This window comes from Aquarana catesbeiana, linkage group LG12 (genome assembly GCF_042186555.1).
Source record: "Aquarana catesbeiana isolate 2022-GZ linkage group LG12, ASM4218655v1, whole genome shotgun sequence".
NCBI lineage: Eukaryota > Metazoa > Chordata > Amphibia > Anura > Ranidae > Aquarana > Aquarana catesbeiana.
In genome coordinates, this window is record NC_133335.1 from 82,396,034 (window position 1) to 82,416,598 (window position 20,565).

Genomic DNA, 20,565 nt, shown 5'->3' on the forward strand with positions numbered 1-20,565 from the left:
GACCATCTCCTGTATTATGTCTGCAGTCTCTGATCATCTCCTGTATTATGTCTGCAATCTCTGATCATCTCCTGTATTATGTCTGCAGTCTCTGATCATCTCCTGTATTATGTCTGCAGTCTCTGATCATCTCCTGTATTATGTCTGCAGTCTCTGACCATCTCCTGTATTATGTCTGCAGTCTCTGACCATCTCCTGTACTATGTCTGCAGTCTCTGACCATCTCCTGTATTATGTCTGCAGTCCCTGATCATCTCCTGTACTATGTCTGCAGTCTCTGACCATCTCCTGTATTATGTCTGCAGTCTCTGATCATCTCCTGTACTATGTCTGCAGTCTCTGATCATCTCCTGTATTATGTCTGCAGTCTCTGATCATCTCCTGTACTATGTCTGCAATCTCTGATCATCTCCTGTATTATGTCTGCAGTCTCTGATCATCTCCTGTATTATGTCTGCAGTCTCTGATCATCTCCTGTATTATGTCTGCAGTCTCTGATCATCTCCTGTATTATGTCTGCAGTCTCTGACCATCTCCTGTACTATGTCTGCAGTCTCTGACCATCTCCTGTATTATGTCTGCAGTCTCTGATCATCTCCTGTACTATGTCTGCAGTCTCTGATCATCTCCTGTATTATGTCTGCAGTCTCCGATCATCTCCTGTACTATGTCTGCAGTCTCTGACCATCTTCTGTATTATGTCTGCAGTCTCTGATCATCTCCTGTATTATGTCTGCAGTCTCTGACCATCTTCTGTATTATGTCTGCAGTCTCTGACCATCTCCTGTACTATGTCTGGGGGCTCTTTCTAACAGACTCTCTAACAGAAGCCCTCTCTGTGTGCATCAGAGAGACTCCCCTCCAGGTCTCATTAGTGTACCCTCTTCCTGTATTTTCTTTATTAAAAGATCACAGGAGGATCCCAGGGTAACAAAGACTTCTTAGGGGAGCATCTCTGTGTTTGAGTCGTTGCCATAGAAACGTTTGTAAAGGGGAGGAGTTGGTAAGATGACCACGCCCATGTGGGGGCGCCAGAAATATTTCTGCACCCAGGCGCCGGTGACCCTAGGATCGGCCCTGTAGAAAAGCCTGGCGCGCTATGGTCCATGAGGTCACGAAGAGTCGGACACGACTAAACGACTGAACAACAACAACAAATAGTCCTCTGTCCAGACAATAGATGGAGCTTTGGTCGTCTTTTATTATCATTAGCCAAAATGCTTTTAGCTTTGCTGAAAGAAGTTAATTTTTAATATAACTGATAGTGCTCTAAGAAGCTTTTCATGTATTAAATGTTTATTTGTAAAATAAAGAAAGTATATGACAGCAAATACAGTAGATAGTGAATAAAACAGATATAAAAACATATAAACCTAAAAGAGACCTAAAAGTGACCCAAAACCATTAACATTTACTTTGGTACAGCACAGTTGCACTGTCATATCTGCATGTCCTTTTTTCATTATAAAGAGCTAAACATGTGATAGCATAAACTTTATTACACCAATTTAGTTTCTTGGAATACAGTCTTCTTTCACACCTGCTGTAACCAGTAAACAGATCACTACAACACTAATGGCATATTAATGGCTATAGCCGGCAACACTGATCAGTGTATTCTGATGGCGGGGGAGTCATCCTGTTGTCAGAATACAACTCAGCAGAAGGGATTCCCCCATCCAAATCAAGTGTGTGGATGGGGTAATTGGGTCATTTTTATTCATTCAACCCATTGGAGAGGGTTCTCTACTGTAAGAGCGGCAAGGATATGGAATTCCCTTCCACAGGCGGTGGTCTCAGTGGGGGGCATTGATAGTTTCTAGAAACTATTACATAAGCACCTGAACAACCGCAACATACAGGGATATACAATGTAATACTGACATATAATCACACACATAGGTTGGACTTGATGGACCTGTGTCTTTTTTCAACCTCACCTACTATGACTATTATTGGTTGAACGAAAAAGAAAAATGATTAATGTATGGCCTGCCTTACTTTCTATCTTGTTTCTAGTGAACCTTTAACTCCTTGCTCCTCCCATGAACTTCCTAGTTAAGCTATGTCTTTGCACCTCCTGTTTGCCAGATTATTGTACTCTTTCCAGCCAATATCTTGCTCCTTCTACTGTCCGTATCTTCACTACCCTTTGTTACAGACCTTTGGCTTGTTCCTCAACTATGGTTCTGCTTGGTCCCAACCTGACTACCACTTGTTACTGACCTTTGGCTTGTTTACTGAATATGCTTCTGCTTGATCCTTACCTGCTACACCTGTTACAAAAGCCCCACTTGATCACCTCCTGGTGGGGCAATCCTGAGGACTGCAATCTGGCGCTAGCACACTGCAAAACCCATCACCATCATCAGGAGCTCTGGTGAATACTGGTTAGAGCTTAGACCCCACACCTCGGGTGAGCCCACGTCACACACCAGGGGGATCTGCTTGTGCATTTATCCTGCTGGTTCCTGTGTGAACCTTTCCATTGCTATAGCTACTGGACTGTGACACCGTGAATGGCTGAGCAGCACTAAGCCCAACTCCTCTAACCCTCTATTTTGTTAAAGGAGTGGAACAGGAAGTCCCCATTACACTGCCCGCCACAGCTCTGTATATAGTTCTGTATACTGTACATAGCCCAGCAAATGCACCTGTTAGTGTAGTAAACAGCTTGGCCCAAACAAACTCTTTATCCACTTAAGCTCCGGAAGATTTTAGCCTCTTCATGACCAGGGCATTTTTGCTATTCGACACTGCACTACTTTAACTGGCAATTGTGCGGTCATGCAACACTGTACACAAACAAAATTGATATAATGTTTTCACACAAATAGAATTTTTTAGTGATATTTGATCACCACTGTGTTTTTTTTTATATAAATGAAAAGAGACCGAAAATTTTGGGGAAAAAAAAAAACTGTATTTTCTACTTTCTGTTTTAAAACATAGCCAATAAAAAAATGAAAAAATAAAATTTCTTCATAAATTTAGGCCAAAGTGTATTCTGCTACATTTCTTTGGTAAAAAAAATCCAAATAAGTGTACATTAATTGGTTTGTGCGAAAGTCATAGCGTCTACAAACTATGGTATATATACTGGAATTTACGCAGCTATGATACTATACTAGTAATGGCGGTGATCAGTGTGAGAGTGTGATGGAAAATCTGACACTAACTGATGCTGGCTGGGAGGGACACTAACTGACATCAATAGTGGCACAAATACAGTGATCAGTGCTAATACTGTACACTGTCACCAGTGGTGGCTGTTTTTTTTTTTGGGGGGGGGCAGCTAACAACCTTCTGCCCACTTACTGTCTGCCGATCAGTCCAAGACTTACCCCATCTAGGTGGTGGTTATCAAGCAGCGGGCAGTGGCTCCTGTGTCCTCTACTTCCTTCTGCCGTGCGTCTCCTTCCCTCCTCCTAGGATCGCCTGTCCTTTCAGCCAGCCAATCGGGTGACGGGTCTCAAGACCCGCTTCCTGATTGGCTGGGAGGAGGATCAGTGTTACAGTAGGGCATATTCATTCCCTATTGTAACACTGATTGTAACACACCTGGGTGGGCTCGGTTTGCAGTGCTCTGCATCCTGAGCCCACCATATTTCGAAGCTTATTAGAGCCTCTGGCTCTAATCAGGTGCTTCAAAAAACAGCCCCCTCCCATGCGCCCTTAATGGATGGACTGTCACTGTACTAATGACACTGGCTGGGAAGGGGGTTAACATCTAGGGGCAATCAAAAGGTTAACTGTGTGCCTAACAATGCTTTGCAGGGGGAAAACACAGCCACATTGCTGCTCTCTGTACAGAGCCCTGTGTTGTTAGTAAACACAGGGCTCTGTACTGTGATTTTCTAAGCCGATCAGCTGGTCCCATCATAAATTATTGATCAGGACCTGCTGACCAACTTGTACTGTACCAAATGACAGCACAGATTGGGCAGGGGGCCCTCTACCCGGTAATGCTGGATCATGTGCATGTACAGTATGTGATCCAGCGCAGCAGGGCCCCCTGGCCCCAGTGAAAAGGCTGTGGGCAAAAGGCTGTGGGTGGTCCTTAACCACTTAAGGACCAGCCTCGTTTTGGATTTTAGGTGTTTACATGTTTAAAACAGGTTTTTCTGCTAGAAAATTACTTAGAACCCCCAAACATTATATATGGTTTTTCTTCTAACACCCTAGTGAATACAATGGCGGTCATTGCAATACTTTTTTTTGCACCGTATTTGCGCAGCGGTCTTATAAGCGCACTTTTTTTGGAAAAAATTCACTTTTTTGAATAAAAAAATAAAACAACAGTAAAGTTAGCCCAATTTTTTTTAATATTGTGAAATATAATGTTACGCCAAGTAAATTGATACCCAACATGTCATGCTTGAAAATTGCGCCCGCTCGTGGAATGGCGTCAAACTTTTACCCTCAAAAATCTCCATAGGCGACGTTTAAAAAATTCTACAGGTTGCATATTTTGCGCTACAGAGGAGGTCTAGGGCTAGATTTATTGCTCTCGCTCTACCGGTCGCTGTGATGCCTCACATGTGTGGTTTGACCACCGTTTTCATATGCGGGCGCTACTCGCGTATGCGTTCGCTTCTGCGCGCGAGCTCGTCGGGACAGGGGGGTTTTAAAAAAATTTTTTTTTATTTTTATTATTTATTTTAAAATATTTTATTTATTTTTACACTGTTTAAAAAAAAAAAAAAAATTGTTTCACTTTTATTCCTATTACAAGGAATGTAAACATCCCTTGTAATAGAAAAAAGCATGGCAGGACCTCTTAAATATGAGATCTGGAGTCAAAAAGACCTCAGATCTCATATTTACACTAAAATGCAATAAAAAAAAAAAAAAGTCATTTAGAAAAATGACATTTGAAAAAATATGCCTTTAAGAGGCGTGGACGGAAGTGATGTTTTGACGTCGCTTCCGCCCAGCAGTATCTTGGAGACGAGTGAGCGCCATCTTGGCCTCACTTGTCTCCTGACACACAACGGAAGAGGACGCGATCGCCTCCGCCGCTACCGACGGCTCCGGTAAGCGGCGGAGGGCACCGGATCGCGGCGGGAGGGGGGGCCCCTCTCCCGCCACCGATAAAAGTGATCTCGCGGCGAATCCGCCGCAGGGACCATTTTTATCTGAAAGCCGGCCGCCGCACGAAAACGGGGATACCGGGGTTATGGCAGCTAGCTGCTGCCATAACAACGATATCCCCGTTCAAACTTAGGACGTATATAGTCATGCCGATGTACATCAGCAGAATGGCACGGCTGGGCAAATGGGTGTACCTGTAAGTCCCATTGAATTCCCTGCCGTGCCATTGCGTGCGCGCCGCCGGCCGGGAGCTCTGTGAGTCGGGTCGCAGGTCCTGCGGACTCGATCGCCGCGGGTATACCCGCGATCATCTCACAGAGAGGAAGAACGGGGAGATGCTGATGTAAACAAGCATCTCCCCGTTCTGTCTAGTGACAGTTTTACTGATCTCTGCTCCCTGTCATCGGGAGCAGAGATCAGTGACGTGTCACAGCTAGCCCATCCCCCCTACAGTTAGAAAACACTCCCTAGTATTGACTTAACCCCTTCCCGCCCCCTAGTGGTTAACCCCTTCACTGCCAATGTTTTTTTAATTATTTTTGGGGGATATTTATTATTGCAAAAAGTAAAAAATAATGCGTTTTTTCCAAAATTGTCGCTATTTTTTTTATAGCGCAAAAAAAAAAAAAAAAACACAGAGTTGATCAAATACCACCAAAAGAAAGCTCTATTTGTGGGGAAAAAAAGGACGTCAATTTTGTTTGGGAGCCATGTCGCACGACCGCGCAATTGTCAGTTAAAGCGACGCAGTGCCGAATTGCAAAAAGTGCTCTGGTCAGGAAGGGGGTAAATTCTTCCAGGGCTGAAGTGGTTAAAGAAAGAACAGCTTTAAATGGGCAAAAGGAGCAATGAGATTTAATGGAAAACTATAATAGATTTGCATCAATTTATTTTATGTTTTTTCTAAACAAATGTTTACCATTCATTATGATTTATATAAAATCTTTACAAAAACCGCTTGACCTCCAAAACATTTACCCCCTTCATAAACAGGCCATTTTTTGCGATACGGCACTGCGTTACTTTAACTGACAATTGTGCGGTCATGCAACACTGTACCCAGATAAGATTTATGTCCTTTCCCCCACCAATATAGAGCTTTCCTTTAGTGGTATTTGATCACCTCTGTGTTTTTTTATTTTTTGCGCTATAAACAAAAGAAAACTGCCAATTTTGAAGAAAAATAATATATTTTTTATTTTCTGCTATACAACATCCAATAAAAAAAAAAAAAAATCAAAATTTCTTCACCCCCCCCCCATGTGAATGGGTACCCCTACCCATTCACCAGAAAAGTGTAAAAAAGTAAGAACCACAGGAAACAGTGTCCCTTGATGTAAATGACGCCCACCGGACTGGAAAAGTAGAAAAATTAGAAACATTTAAAAAACTCTGCCTCCTGGGAGGCCTCCCGCCGCCTGCTCTTTGACAGTTCTTATATAGACAAGGGGTGGGGTCAACCGGTTACATCACCCGGTGGCCCCGCCCCTTGCCTATATAAGAACTGCCAAAGCGCAGAGCGGGCAAACGGCAGAAGGTCTTCCAGAAGGCGAAACGTTTTTTATTTTTTTCTATTTTTCGGGTCCGGCGGGCGTCTGCCATGTCAAATTGCATGCAAAATTGCATCAATGTGAACCAAGGCTAAGTCTGGTAATTCAAGCAGTTAGAAGGTTGAGATAAACCATTTAACACTGGCAGGGGTGCCTACAATGATCAGCTTTTGTGTAAAACCTTTATCCTAGAAGGAAAAAAGCCTATAAAAGCCTATAAAAGAAAACGAATGCAGCCACCACATATAATGATTGATAAACTGCATTGTATTCAATTTTTACATGGTTTAATACTGCTTTGACATTATATAACACAACAGTTTTGTTGCAATTATACATAATATGCCTTAAAATGATGATTCAAATGATGGCCCTTAAATGATGACCAGTATATTTTGGGCTTGATCAAGTTTTCAAGATGTAAATAAATAATGTATTTATTTGAATGATAGAGAGATAGTTGCTTAAAAGAATAATTCATACAAATATATATATATATTTTTTTTTAGTAGGTAATAGGCCGCAATTATAGGCCCACTAAAATGTAATTGCTTAATAACTATTGTAGAAAACCTTAAAACCAGATTCTAGAAGCTTGATTCGAGATCTGCAAATGTCCAGTCACATTTTACTTATAAAGGCTATCAAATCACTTCTAAATCATGTTTCTTTACCACTTATGCCGCGTACACACGGTCGGACTTTCCGGCATACTTGGTCCGGCGGACCAGAGTGTGCCGGACAATCCGCCCGTGTGTAGGCACCGGCGGACTTTTCCGGCGGACTTTTTCCCAAAAGCCCGCCGGACCTAGATTTGAAGAAAGTTCTAAATCTTTCCGCCGGACTCAGTTTCGGGCGGAAAGTCCGCTCGTGTGTGTGCTGGTCCGACGGAAAGCCCGCTCGTGTGTAGGCTGGTCCGACGGACCAGATACAACACGAGGGCAGAGTATTGCATCTCACGCTCGCTGCAATAGGAAAAACACATTTTCCTATTGCGGCGAGCGCGGGGCATACCAGGCCCTTAGGTCTGGTATGGATTATAAAGGGAAGCCCCTACGCCGAAAAAAACGGCGTGGGGTCCCCCCTAAAATCCATACCAGACCCCGATCCGAGCACGCAGCCTGGCCGGTCAGGAAAGGGGGTGGGGACGAGCGAGCGCCCCCCCCCCTCCTGAACCGTACCAGGCCGCATGCCCTCAACATGGGGGTGGGTGCTTTGGGGGAGGGGGGCGCCCTGCGCCCCCCCCCCCCAAAGCACCTTGTCCCCATGTTGATGAGGACAAGGGCCTCTTCCCGACAACCCTGGCCGTTGGTTGTCGGGGTCTGCGGGCGGGGGCTTATCGGAATCTGGGAGCCCCCTTTAATAAGGGGGCCCCCAGATCCCGGCCCCCCACCCTATGTAAATGAGTATGGGGTACATGGTACCCCTACCCATTTACCTAGGAAAAAAGTGTAAGTAATAAAACACACTACACAGGTTTTTAAAATATTTTATTAAACAGCTCCGGGGGGGGGATCTTCCTCCGGCTTCGGGGGTCTTCTTCCGGCTTCGGGGGTCCCTCCGCTTCATCTTCTCCCGGCGTCCGGTTGGTTCTTCTCCCGGTGTTCCAGTTCTTCGGCCGGCTCCTCTGCTGTCTTCAGGTAGCTCTCTTGCCAGCAGAGGTCCGGACTTCTGGGCTTCTGGGCTTCTTCTCTTCTCTTCTCCAGATGTTGACACGACGCTCTCTCCGGCTGGACTGCTCTCCGAGGGCTGCGTTGTGACTTATATAGGCGGAGACCCCGCCCCCTTTTGATGTCACAGTCCCTGGGCATGCTGGGACTGTGACGTTTTAGGGGGCGTGGTCAACATCACCCAGTGACCACGCCCCCTAAAACGTCACAGTCCCAGCATGCCCAGGGACTGTGACATCAAAAGGGGGCGGGGTCTCCACCTATATAAGTCACAACGCAGCCCTCGGAGAGCAGTCCAGCAGGAGAGAGCGTCGTGTCAACATCTGGGGAAGAGAAGCCCAGAAGCCCAGAAGCCCAGAAGCCCAGACCTCTGCTGGCAAGAGAGCTACTTGAAGACAGCAGAGGAGCCGGCCGAAGAACAGGAACACCGGGAGAAGAGAGCGGAGAAGAACCAACCGGACGCCGGGAGAAGATGAAGCGGAGGGACCCCCGAAGCCGGAAGAAGACCCCCGAAGCCGGAGGAAGATCCCCCCCCCGGAGCTGTTTAATAAAATATTTTAAAAACCTGTGTAGTGTGTTTTATTACTTACACTTTTTTCCTAGGTAAATGGGTAGGGGTACCATGTACCCCATACTCATTTACATAGGGTGGGGGGCCGGGATCTGGGGGCCCCCTTATTAAAGGGGGCTCCCAGATTCCGATAAGCCCCCGCCCGCAGACCCCGACAACCAACGGCCAGGGTTGTCGGGAAGAGGCCCTTGTCCTCATCAACATGGGGACAAGGTGCTTTGGGGGGGGGGGGGGGCGCAGGGCGCCCCCCTCCCCCAAAGCACCCACCCCCATGTTGAGGGCATGCGGCCTGGTACGGTTCAGGAGGGGGGGGGGGCGCTCGCTCGTCCCCACCCCCTTTCCTGACCGGCCAGGCTGCGTGCTCGGATCGGGGTCTGGTATGGATTTTAGGGGGACCCCACGCCGTTTTTTCGGCGTAGCGGGGTTCCCCTTTATAATCCATACCAGACCTAAGGGCCTGGTATGCCCCGCGACGGGGCTAGTAAGGTGTCAATCTCGCCGATAAAAGCGGCAAGATTGACATCCTTTTCTAGTCCCGTCGCACCTGAGTCACGTTCAAAATGAACGGACTTGTCCGTGTGTGGGCAAGTCCGTTCATTCTGAAAGTCCGCCGGAACTCCGGCGAAAGTCCGTCGGAAAGACGGGCGGACTTAGCCCGCCGGAAAGTCCCGGCGTGTGTGGGCAAGTCCGTCCGTTTTAAAGTCCGGCGCACCTGGCGGACAAAGTCCGTCGGAAAGTGTGCCGGACCAAGTAGGATAGAAAGTCCGCTCGTGTGTACGCGGCATTAGAAATGGTATCAAGAGTTGAATAGACATCTAAAGTAACCCTTTGATAAGTAATCTACCCCCAAATAAACATTCTCTTACCATCTGAATCCAGAGGAATTAGGTTCACTGCATTTAGAATCTCTACTCGTAGTTTTTGCTCCGATTGCCGGTAGCTTGCCTTTACTGTTACGGCACCATACTTCTCTGAGGAGGCTCCATGCTGCAGGTTTAAAAAGTCAATGAGTATTACCATCTAACCAATTCATTCTGATATAAATAACTTTTACTCTGGCCACCCTGACTATAAATGTTATATTTAAGTAAATCACTGGAGAAATTGAGAAAGGTTTATTGTATAAACTAGAACTGAGAGCAGGTTAAACTGGATGTTTATATTCAATCACAAATATACATAAACCAGAATGGAGACACGCTTCTTGTCCATTATAATGGCGCAGGAAAACTGCCTTGAAAAAGTATTCACACCCCTTGAAATTTTCCACATTTTGTCATGTAATAACCAAAAACGTAAATGTATTGTATTGGGATTTTATGCGATAGACCAACACAAAGTGGCACATAATTGTGAAGTGGAAGGAAAATAATAAATGGTTTTCAAAATGTTTTACAAATAAATATGTGAAAAGTGTGGGGTGCATTTGTATTCAGCCCCCCTGAGTCAATACTTTGTAGAACCACCTTTCACTGCAATTACAGCTGTAAATATTTTATCTAGAGAGTAACATTTTTGCCCATTTTCTTTGCAAAATTGCTTAAGCTCTGTCAGATTGGATGGAGAGCGTCTGTGAACAGCAATTTTCAAGTCTTGCCTCAGATTCTCAATTGAATTTAGGTCTGGACCTTGACTGGGCCATTCTAACACATGAATATACTTTGATCTAAACCATTCCATTGTAGCTCTGGCTGCATGTTTAGGGTCGTTTTCCTGCTGGAAGGTGACCCCCCCCCCCCAGTCTATAACAGGTTTTCTTCTAAGATTGCCCTGTATTCGGCTCCATACATCTTCCCATCAACTCTGACCAGCTTCCCTGTCCCTGCTGAAGAAAAGCATTCCCACAACATGATGCTGCCACCACCATGTTTTATGGTGGGGATGGTGTGTTCAGGGTGATGTGTAGTGTTAGTTTTCTGCCACACATAGCATTTTACTTTTAGGCCAAAAAGTTCAATTTTGGTCTTATCAGACCAGAGCACCTTCTCCCACATGTTTGCTGTGTCCACCACATGGCTTCTCACAAACTGCAAATGGGACTTTATATGGCTTTCTTTCAACAATGGCTTTCTTCTTGTCACTCTTCCATAAAGGCCAGATTTGTGAAGTGCACGACTAATAGTTGTCCTGTGGACAGATTCTCCCACCTGAGCTGTGGATCTCTGAAGCTCCTCCAGAGTTACCATGGGCCTCTTGGCTGCTTCTCTGATTATTGCTCTCCTTGCCCGGCCTGTCAGTTTAGGTGGACGGCCATGTCTTGGTAGGTTTGCAGTTGTGATATACTCTTTCCATTTTCGGATGATGGATTGAACAGTGCTCCATGAGAAAGCTTGAGATATTTTTTTATAACCTAACCCTGCTTTAAACTTCACCACAACTTTATCCCTGACCTGTCTTGTGTGTTCCTTGGCCCTCATGATGCTGTTTGTTCACTAAGGTTCTCTAACAAACCTCTGAGGGCTTCACAGAACAGCTGTATTTATACTGAGATAAAACTACACACAGGTGGACTCTATTTACTAATCAGATGACTTCTGAAGGCAATTGGTTCCACTAGATTTTAGTTAGGGGTATCAGAGTAAAGGGGGCTGAATACAAATGGACGCCACACTTTTCAGATATTTGTAAAAAGTTTTGAAAACCATTTATCATTTTCCTTCCACTTCACATTTATGGGGCACTTTGTGTTGGTCTAATCACATAAAATCCCAATAAAATAGATTCACATTTTTTGGTTGTAACATGACAAAATGAGGAAAATTTCAAGGGGTATGAATACTTTTTCAAGGCAGTTTTCTTGCGCTGTTATAATGGTCAAGAAGCGCGTCTCCTTTCTGGTTTATGTATATTTGTGATTGAATATAATTTCAAGTGGTATGAATACTTTTTCAAGGCCTATTTTTGCCACCTGTGTCAGTTTCTCAATATACCTAAATATACAGCGCTTATTACCTTGATTCCATAAACTAAAATAAGGTGCTACAGTGCATTAATTGCAACACATGATTCAATTAGCAAAAATGTAATCACTATACTGTGATGTCACTCTCTGTAAACCGCATCACCTAAAATAAAGTGCTCTAGTGCATCAATTAAAATACCTCACCTCCAGAGCCATTCCATTGGTGAGGAGACACCAGGAAGCGGTGAGACATCAGGCACGGACTGCGCTTGCACTGTTATGCCCCGTACACACGGTCGGATTTTCCGATGGACAATGTCCGATCGGAGCGTGTTGTCGGAAATTCCGACCGTGTGTGGGCGCCATCGGACATTTTCCATCAGATTTTCCGACACACAAAGTTGGAGAGCAGGAGATAAAATTTTCCGACAACAAAATCCGATCGCGTCAATTCCGACCGTTTGTGGCCTGTTCCGACGCACAAAGTGCCACGCATGCTCAGAAGAAATTCCGACACGGGACAGCTCGTTCTGGTAAACTTAGCGTTCGCAATGGATACAGCACTTTCGTCACGCTGCAATGTTCAAAATGGTTTAATACAGCACACTCTCTTCTTCTTTATAATGTGACAAGAATTAAGTCGTTTTGCTGCTCATATTCACACACACTTCTCACAAACTTTTATTTGTGTTTTTTTAGTGGGATTCCATGAATATATTGTTATTAGTTGTCACATCTGACAGTTTTATATTTTTTTTATTTTTTATTTTTTGGATTTTCAGCCTTTTTTTTTCTTTAATGTTTGGATTTTTGCCAAGGCTGATCTTTGTTCAATGTTATTTTTATTTTTACTCCCGAATATTTTTGTGTGTGTTTTGTGTGTCAAGTTACCCCAACACCATTGATATCTTTTATTATTTAATCTCAAGGAGATTGTTTGGTGTTGGTGTCCCTTGTTCATTTCACATTGTATATTTGAAATGTACCTGAATCCTCACAAACCAACTGTCCTTTTTGAAGTAAAACACATAGGAGAGTATAATTCAAAACAAAAATCCTTTATTAAGGGATCAGAACCAAACAAAGAGGAAGGCAACACTGGATCAACAGGAGAAATTAGCGAAGCCTGGGACCCCCACGGCAGACATCAATTCTTCAACATCAAAATTGGTGGCCTGAGGAGTCCATATGTAAGGGAGGCCAGTCTGGTCCAGAATTCGCAGAGATCCGGATAGCAGCAGATGACATCTGTGTCCCCAGGCTGTGGTACCACAAGAGGCTGCATTTTTTGGCCGACCAGACTGGACCCAGGGCAATCACTGTCTGGTCTTCCTTCCACGCTTCCTTCCGGGCTGTGGCTGTGCAGTTGGAGATGTGGCAGGAGGAGGAGTAGGACCTGGAGGAGGACTGGGGGGACATGGAGGAGGACTGGGAGGACCTGGAGGAGAGGGAGGAGGAGGAGGAGGACCTGCAGGAGGAGGAGGAGGACCATCCCCAAGATGTGTGTGAGGTGTAATTTGGCCCCTCATACCTTTCTCCAGAGCCTCCGATATGAGGGCCTCACACAAGACTTTTTGGCCCTCCTCCATCCTCTGCATTTTATAGGCTATGAAGGCAGCAATGTTCTCCTCCATGGTGTGGGGTGCTCCCAGGACCTCTGTAGCCCTCCAAAAGAATGCTATAGCAGCCTCCTCTAGGGTACTCCTCCTACTGCCACTTTCTCTTTTCAGGGGGGGTGGAGGGACCTTGATATCAGCCAGCCGGCTCGGCCCGGATCTCTGTGAATCCAGGACTTTCTTGCGCTCCCTCAGATATGTGCTCCTCAGGCCACCAATGAAAATCTTTAAATAAGTGATGTCTGCCGTGGGGATCACCTGCTTCACAATTTCACACAATTGCTCCAGTGCTGCCTTCCTCTTTGCTTGGTTCTTGAAATGGGGGTGGGTAATCTCCCACAGACAGGGCAGCTCACTTAGCATCGAATACTGACATGAAGTCATTGTCTTTCATTAAGATATCCATGTTCACTGCAAGACACAACACAAGACAAAGCCTAATGTCAGACAAAACTCTCCTAATCTTGTTACAATATAGGCCTCAATCTAGAAGCAGTATAGGCACAAGTTTGTCTCTTACCTTCGTTCTTACGATCGGCGCGTGCAATGCTCCTTCCTCCGCTCACAGATCGTACGTAATACGCACGCGTGTTACGCTTTATACACACTGCGCATGCGTGTAACTCCGCCCGCCCCTGACGTTCTTTCTAGTCTATTCCCCGCCCCTTTTTGTTCGGCGCAGTGGGTGAAGAGCACATGGCGGAGTTACAGCAGGTGCGTGCTAATTCTAGCAACGAGGAGGAGGAAAGGCCGGATCCAGGCACGTCCCGATCCAGAAGGAGACGTTTTAAGGCCACAAATATGTCGTTTGGGGAAATGTTGGAGATGGTCGACATCATGAAGAAGTCCGACTATGACGGAAAATATGGGCCTTACACCCGCTCCGAAAGGCCAAGATCATGGCGAAAGTGGTCAGGAGTCTTGAGAGGAATTTCGGGGTACGAAGATCGAAAGATCAGCTCAGGAAGCGGTGGTCGGACCTGAAGTTGAGAGAGCCAGAGCAGTACCGAAAGATCTGGAGAGTGCTGCAAAAAAGTAAGTAGTTGTGCTGTGTTCCTATTCTTTCTGTCTTTATTCCGTTCGTTCTGCTCCATATGCTTTTATTAATCGTAACGTTTAAAAGGGCAACTTTATTGTTCATGGGCCCATTATTCGTTCGTATCAAACATTTTTCTTTCGGCCTCTAGAACACCATTGTTTAGGCCATATGCATTTTCACACATTTTAGGGGGTGTTTGGGGTAAAGCACTACTATAGAGCTGATAAAATACATTGTTAAGTGACTACATGAGGTGAATATAGGGCAGGAGACACCATGCTGGAGAGGTTATTGAAGGGCAAATATGTATGAAGGACCTAAAATAATAATTACATAACAATCCAGCATGCATGAGAACAAAGGGGACATTCACAGCATATTACAATCATGGTAATTAGGGAATGAGGAAAGAAATACAAGATATTATCAAACATTAAATACAATAAAATGTGAGATAAAAGGATAAAAATCTTACCTTCATATACTCCTTCTGCAGGACCTGGATGATGGCAGAACAGGTCTCTGGGATAATGATCTCCAGAGCCTGGGGGGAGATGCCTGTCAAGAACTTGAGGTCCTGCAGGCTTCTCCCTGTGGCCAAATACCGCAAGGTAGCGACCAACCTCTGCTCCGCAGTGATGGCTTGCCTCATGCAGGTATCCTGCCTGCTGATATAGGGGGTCAGCGAAGCCAACAGACGGTGAAACACGGGGTCCGTCATCCTGAGAAAGTTCCTGAAATCATCAGGATTATTCTGACGGATCTCACGGAGCAAAGGCATATGACAGAACTGGTCACGCTGAAGCAACCAATTCTTGGTCCATGAACTCCTCCCCACCCTGTTCATGGACTGGACTTGTGTCAAGGTCAGGACCCCAACACCAAGCCCCCGCACAGCACGAACTCTACGAGGCGTACGCATACGAAACATGGCTAGAAAACGGTCGGCTGCTCAGAACGAAGTAACAGAACGCACTAAAGAACAGCAAGGCCTGTGAAGAGCGACCTGAAAACCAGTAACGAACGAACAAGAATACAATGACTACCTAAAGTCACGCGGAACTTGCTTGCACGCACTGAAGAGCAGATACAAACCCACAAGCACAAACTGAACGGCAGAAAACGATCTGAAAGCCACGAGTCTTAAAAAGCGTGAATCGTCTCTCACCAAACTTTTACTAACACGAGATTAGCAAAAGGAGCCCAAAGGGTGCCGCGCTTGGTTCTGAACCGGCCTTTTCTAGTCTCGTCGTACGTGGTGTACGTGACCGCGTGGTTGTCGATCGGAAATTCCGACAACTTTGTGCGACCGTGTGTAGGCAAAAAAAGTTTGAGCCAACATCCGTCGGAAAAAATCCTAGGATTTTGTTGTCGGAATGTCCGAACAAAGTCCGACCGTGTGTACGCCCTATTATAGTGAAGCCGGCCGGCAATAACATACAGCGTTTAAACCCGGGTGCAGGACAGAATGCACAGCATAATGTGAGCGCATTAACTAATGTTTTATGTAACCCACTGAAGTAATAAAAGTTATTTTCTCCTCTAATTTTATGGTATTGGTGACCATTAGGGATGAGCTTGATGTTCGGGTCGAACATAAATAAAAATGATGTTCGGGTCGAACATATATAAGCATTCAAGGGGCTACGCAAGCAGTCAGGCAAAAAGATGCCATGTGGTGCTTAAATTGGTCTGCACAGGGGACAGGGTCAAGCTCAGAGGTGGTTGAAGCCACGCCAGCTTCAGCCAGGAATGGTTGTATGTGACAATGGCACCAACCTTCTCTCTGCCCGACAGGGACACTTGACCCATGTTCCATGTTTGGCACAGGTCTTAAATTTGGTGGTGCAGGGGTTCTTGAGCAGGTACCCAGGCTTACGGGTTGTCCTGAGACAGGCCAGAAAAGTCTGTGGTCATACAATGCCAGTGCTCGGCTGGCTGACATTCAAAGGGAATGCAACCTGCCCACCAACCGCCTCATTTGTGACATGCCCACCAGGTGGAACTCAACGTTGACAATGCTGCAGCAGCTGCACATGCAGTAGAGGGCCATCCTGTGTGAGTATGGTACCAGGACAGGGTCAGGGGAGCTTGGCTTCTTTTCGCCACACCAGTGGCTACTGATCAAGGATGCATGCACTGTCCTGTCACCATTTGAGGAGGCCACAAGGATAGTGAGCAGCGACAATGCATGCATCAGTGACACTGTCCCTCTATTCTTCCTGTTGGAGCACATGCTTTGTGGAAAAATGGACAGGGCACTTGAGGCAGAATAGCGGGAGGAAGAGGAGAACTTCCTTACCTCTCAAGGCCCCCTTTATCCAGATAGCATTCCTGCGGGCCTGCCAAACACACAGGAAGAAGAAGAGGAGGAGAAGGATTGTGTCAGCATGGACGTGGAAGACAACACTCAGCAGCAGTCTTCAAGGGATAGTTTTCAGTCCCCAGAAACCCAAGGAGCTGTACGTGGCTGGGATGAGGTTGTTACGGATTATGTGATCCTTAGTGACCCAGAGGACTCAGAATCTAATGCCTCTGCAAACTTACGCTGCATGACCTCCCTGATTCTGCAAAACCTGCAAAAGGACCCTAGGATTCGTGGTAACAAGGAGAGGGATCAGGGTAAGGTTGCACAACTCATCCTGCCTTTGCAGAGGGAGCAGAGAATGAAGCATCTTCAGGAGGCCTTGAAGAAAGGTTTGTACAATGCATTTCCAGACCCTGGGAGGTTACAATTTCCTGGTGCAATAGACAATGTGTTGCTGAGGCTTCGTTCAGTCAGAGGAAGAGCAGTGGAGAAGGTGGCCAGCTGGCCGATGCCTTTAAACAATTTTTCAGTCCTCAGCGCCAAGGTCTGATCGGTTCAAGCAACCATCGCCAGCGTCTGCATTACATGGTGCAGGAATATCTAGGGGCAACAGCAGACTTGGAGACCTTTCCAACAGAGCATCCACTGGGTTACTGGGTCTTGAGGATGGACTGTCCTGCATCTAGCGTTCTTTCTGAACACACATTCAGTGCTACTGGAGGGTTTGTAACGGATCATAGAGTGCACCTGTCCACAGACTCTGTTGATAGGTTTACATTCAAAAAAAGGAATCAGTCTTGGATCACAGCTATTAAGCACCTGGCGCTGATGTAACTGATTGAATTTTCTATGGATGTGGGATCCCTTGAAGACTTCCTATGCTGACTATCCTATTCCTCCTCAATCTTGATGATGCTAGCTTCCAATAATATTTTTGGTTTAGGGCACCACCACCCAAGGTCCAATTTTTTCGGCCCCTGTTTAACAGGGGCATGTAATTACAATTTTTGATATAGTATTTCACAGCAGGGCCCGTTCCTGCGCTCACCAAGAGTAACTGTGAGGGCTTACAGTATTCTGGTACCACCAACACCTAAGGCCCAATTTTCTGCAGAGTACGGTATATAGGGCAGGCCTAATAGTATATATACTGCTGTTCAGAGTATATAGTGCCTGGGGGCCTTGGGGACCCCCCACACCATTTTTTTTTAAATTTGGGTGCGGGGTTTCCCTTAATATCCATACCAAACCCAAAGGGCCTGGTAATGGACGAACCATTTTTTTCAATGATTTTCATCTATATTGCCGGGACCCGACAATACATTACAGCCGCGAGCAGTTTTAAATTACTTTTTTTCCTGTAGAAATGTCATTTTGCTGTGGTATTGATCTAAACACGGGAAAACGGCGGCACTTTACAGGCATACCCCCAGGCACGATACTTAACCACTAGAGATCTGCACTATAGCCAAATGACGGCTACAGCGTGGACCTGCTTTGCCGGGACGATGTCCATTGATGTCGTCCCCTGCACGAGCGGCCCACCTGTGCCCTCTGCTAGTGCCACCTAGCAATAGGCAGCAGTGCCGCCTACCAGTGCCCACCAGCGCCACCCATCAGTACCCACAGTGCCACCCATCAGTGCCTACAGTGCCACCCATCAGTGCCCACAAGCAGTGCCTCAACAACAGTGCCACCTATCAGTGCCCATCAGTGTCACCTACCAGTGCCCATCAGTGCCGCCCATCAGTGCCACCTATCAGTGGTACCTATCAGTGCCCATCCGTGCCACTCATCAGTGCTGCCCCTTCTGTCCCCATCAGTGCCGCCTTATCTGTGCCTATCAGCGCTGCCTTAACTGTGCCTATCAGTGCCGCCTTAAATGTGCCTAATCGTGCCCATCAGTGCAGCCTATCAGTGCCCACCAGTGCCGCCTCATCAGCGCATATTAATGAAGGAGAAAAATTACCTGTGTGCAAAATTTTATAACAAACTATGAAACATTTTTTTTTTCCAAATTTTCCATCTTTTTTTGTTTGTTTAGCAACAAATAAAAATCCCAGCTGTGATTAAATACCACCAAAAGAAAGCTCTATTTGTAGGAAAAAAAAGATAAAAATTGCATTTGGGTAGTGTTGTATGATCGCGCAATTGTCATTCAAAGTGCGTCAGCGCTGAAAGCTGAAAATTGGTCTGGGCAGGAGGGGGGTTTAAGTGCCCAGTAAGCAAGTGGTTAAAGGAATATTTCATTTTTATTGTTTCACTTTAAGCATTAATAAAATCACTGCTCCTGAAAAAAATGCAGTTTTTAAAACTTTTTTTTTTACCCGAACACTTTTTATGGCAATAACTTGCATATAAGCCTTTAAAATTAGCACTTTTGATTTTTCACGTTTGTGTCCCATAGACTTTAACGGTGTTCGCGTGTTTGAACAAATTTTTTGCCTGTTTGCATGTTCTGCTGCGAACCGAACCAGGGGGTGTTCGGCTCATCCCTAGTGACCATATTGTGAGAAAGAAAAGCTGATGCCCTGGATGTCAAAACTCCTTGGGGGGAAAAGAACATTGAGACCTTACTCCTAAAAGAGAGGTTGTGGTCTTTCTACTTTAGACCTCCATGATTTTCATATTTGCTATTTTATATTTAGTATTTGGAAGCGTTTGTGACCCCCGTCGGCTGCCCGGTGGGTTATGTAAATGCTGACCTATTATATATTTTTCCATGTCCCCTGCGTGGGCTATCTGAGCGCCCTGATAGGGTGGTTTATCCTTGTGTGTCAGACATGTTTTTAGGGTTCAATTATCTATAGAAGTTGATATTATATGTTATTTTGTTGGCTATGCCTGCCATTGTTATGTTTATTTTATTTTACCTACCTGCGCTGTGGGACCATATCTTATCTCTATTCTGATACTACTGTTTGTGTAAGAGTTATACACTCTACTCTTTTTGCAATAAAATTCTAATAAAAATATTGAATTAGAAATGAGAGGTTGTGGGCATCTGGCCAGTGTGGTGGTGATTCACGATGGTGGATTGAAGCATGCAAGGAATCATATATTTCTGCACAAAAAGCACGGAGCACTTTACAGAGTGGAATTTAAATATCACTTTGATACAGACTTTTTGGGGGATTTAACACAAAATATTCTCTGACTGGACATGTATTGATGAACTGTTATTAAATAAAGTCATTGGAATATGGACTTTGTGGTTTACTTAATCAAGTATTGTAATTTATGCACTGGAGCACTTTATTTTAGGTGATGTGATTTACATAATTTGAGAGTGGCATTACTGTATGATGATTACATTTTGTAGGCTAATTAAGTCATATGTTGCAATTAATGCACTCTGGCACTTTATTTTAGTCTATGGGAATCAAGGTCATAAGTGCTGTATATTGAGGTATATTGATATATAGACACATTCCGTGTTTTGTACAGCAGTTGAAATCTAAAATACGTGGAGCGTGGGAGTTATTGGTTTATGCTGTGTCAGTTTTGTATCAGGACCCCAGACTGTCAATTATTGACGAAACGTGTTGGGTAGAACCTGTGCTTGTGACATCATTGCGTGCTCTAATCTAGGATGTTAGTCTATGAGTTTCCTGGGATGGACGACTTTTTTAAAGCGCTGTGATTATGCAGAATTTGTGAGCGTATAGTGTTTATACTTTTTAATAACATTTTAGGGGCAGTTTTATACTATGTGCGGATGTTTGGTGTTCCCTTGCATATGCCTATGAGATGGGATGCTGACCCGTCAATGCCATGATCGTCCATACTGGACCTATCCCGAAGTGTGTGGAGAC

General features: G+C 45.3%; 1 protein-coding gene across 3 annotated transcripts in view; it reads right to left on the minus strand.

The window, feature by feature from the left end:
* The window catches only part of UNC13D (unc-13 homolog D), a 235,702-nt gene that overhangs the window by 16,767 nt on the left and 198,370 nt on the right, over positions 1-20,565 (minus strand). For all 3 annotated transcript variants that reach the window (XM_073608142.1, XM_073608143.1, XM_073608140.1), the window contains one exon: positions 9,752-9,872. In XM_073608142.1, coding sequence (XP_073464243.1) covers positions 9,752-9,872 — 121 coding nt within the window. The remainder of the gene's footprint in view (positions 1-9,751; positions 9,873-20,565) is intronic.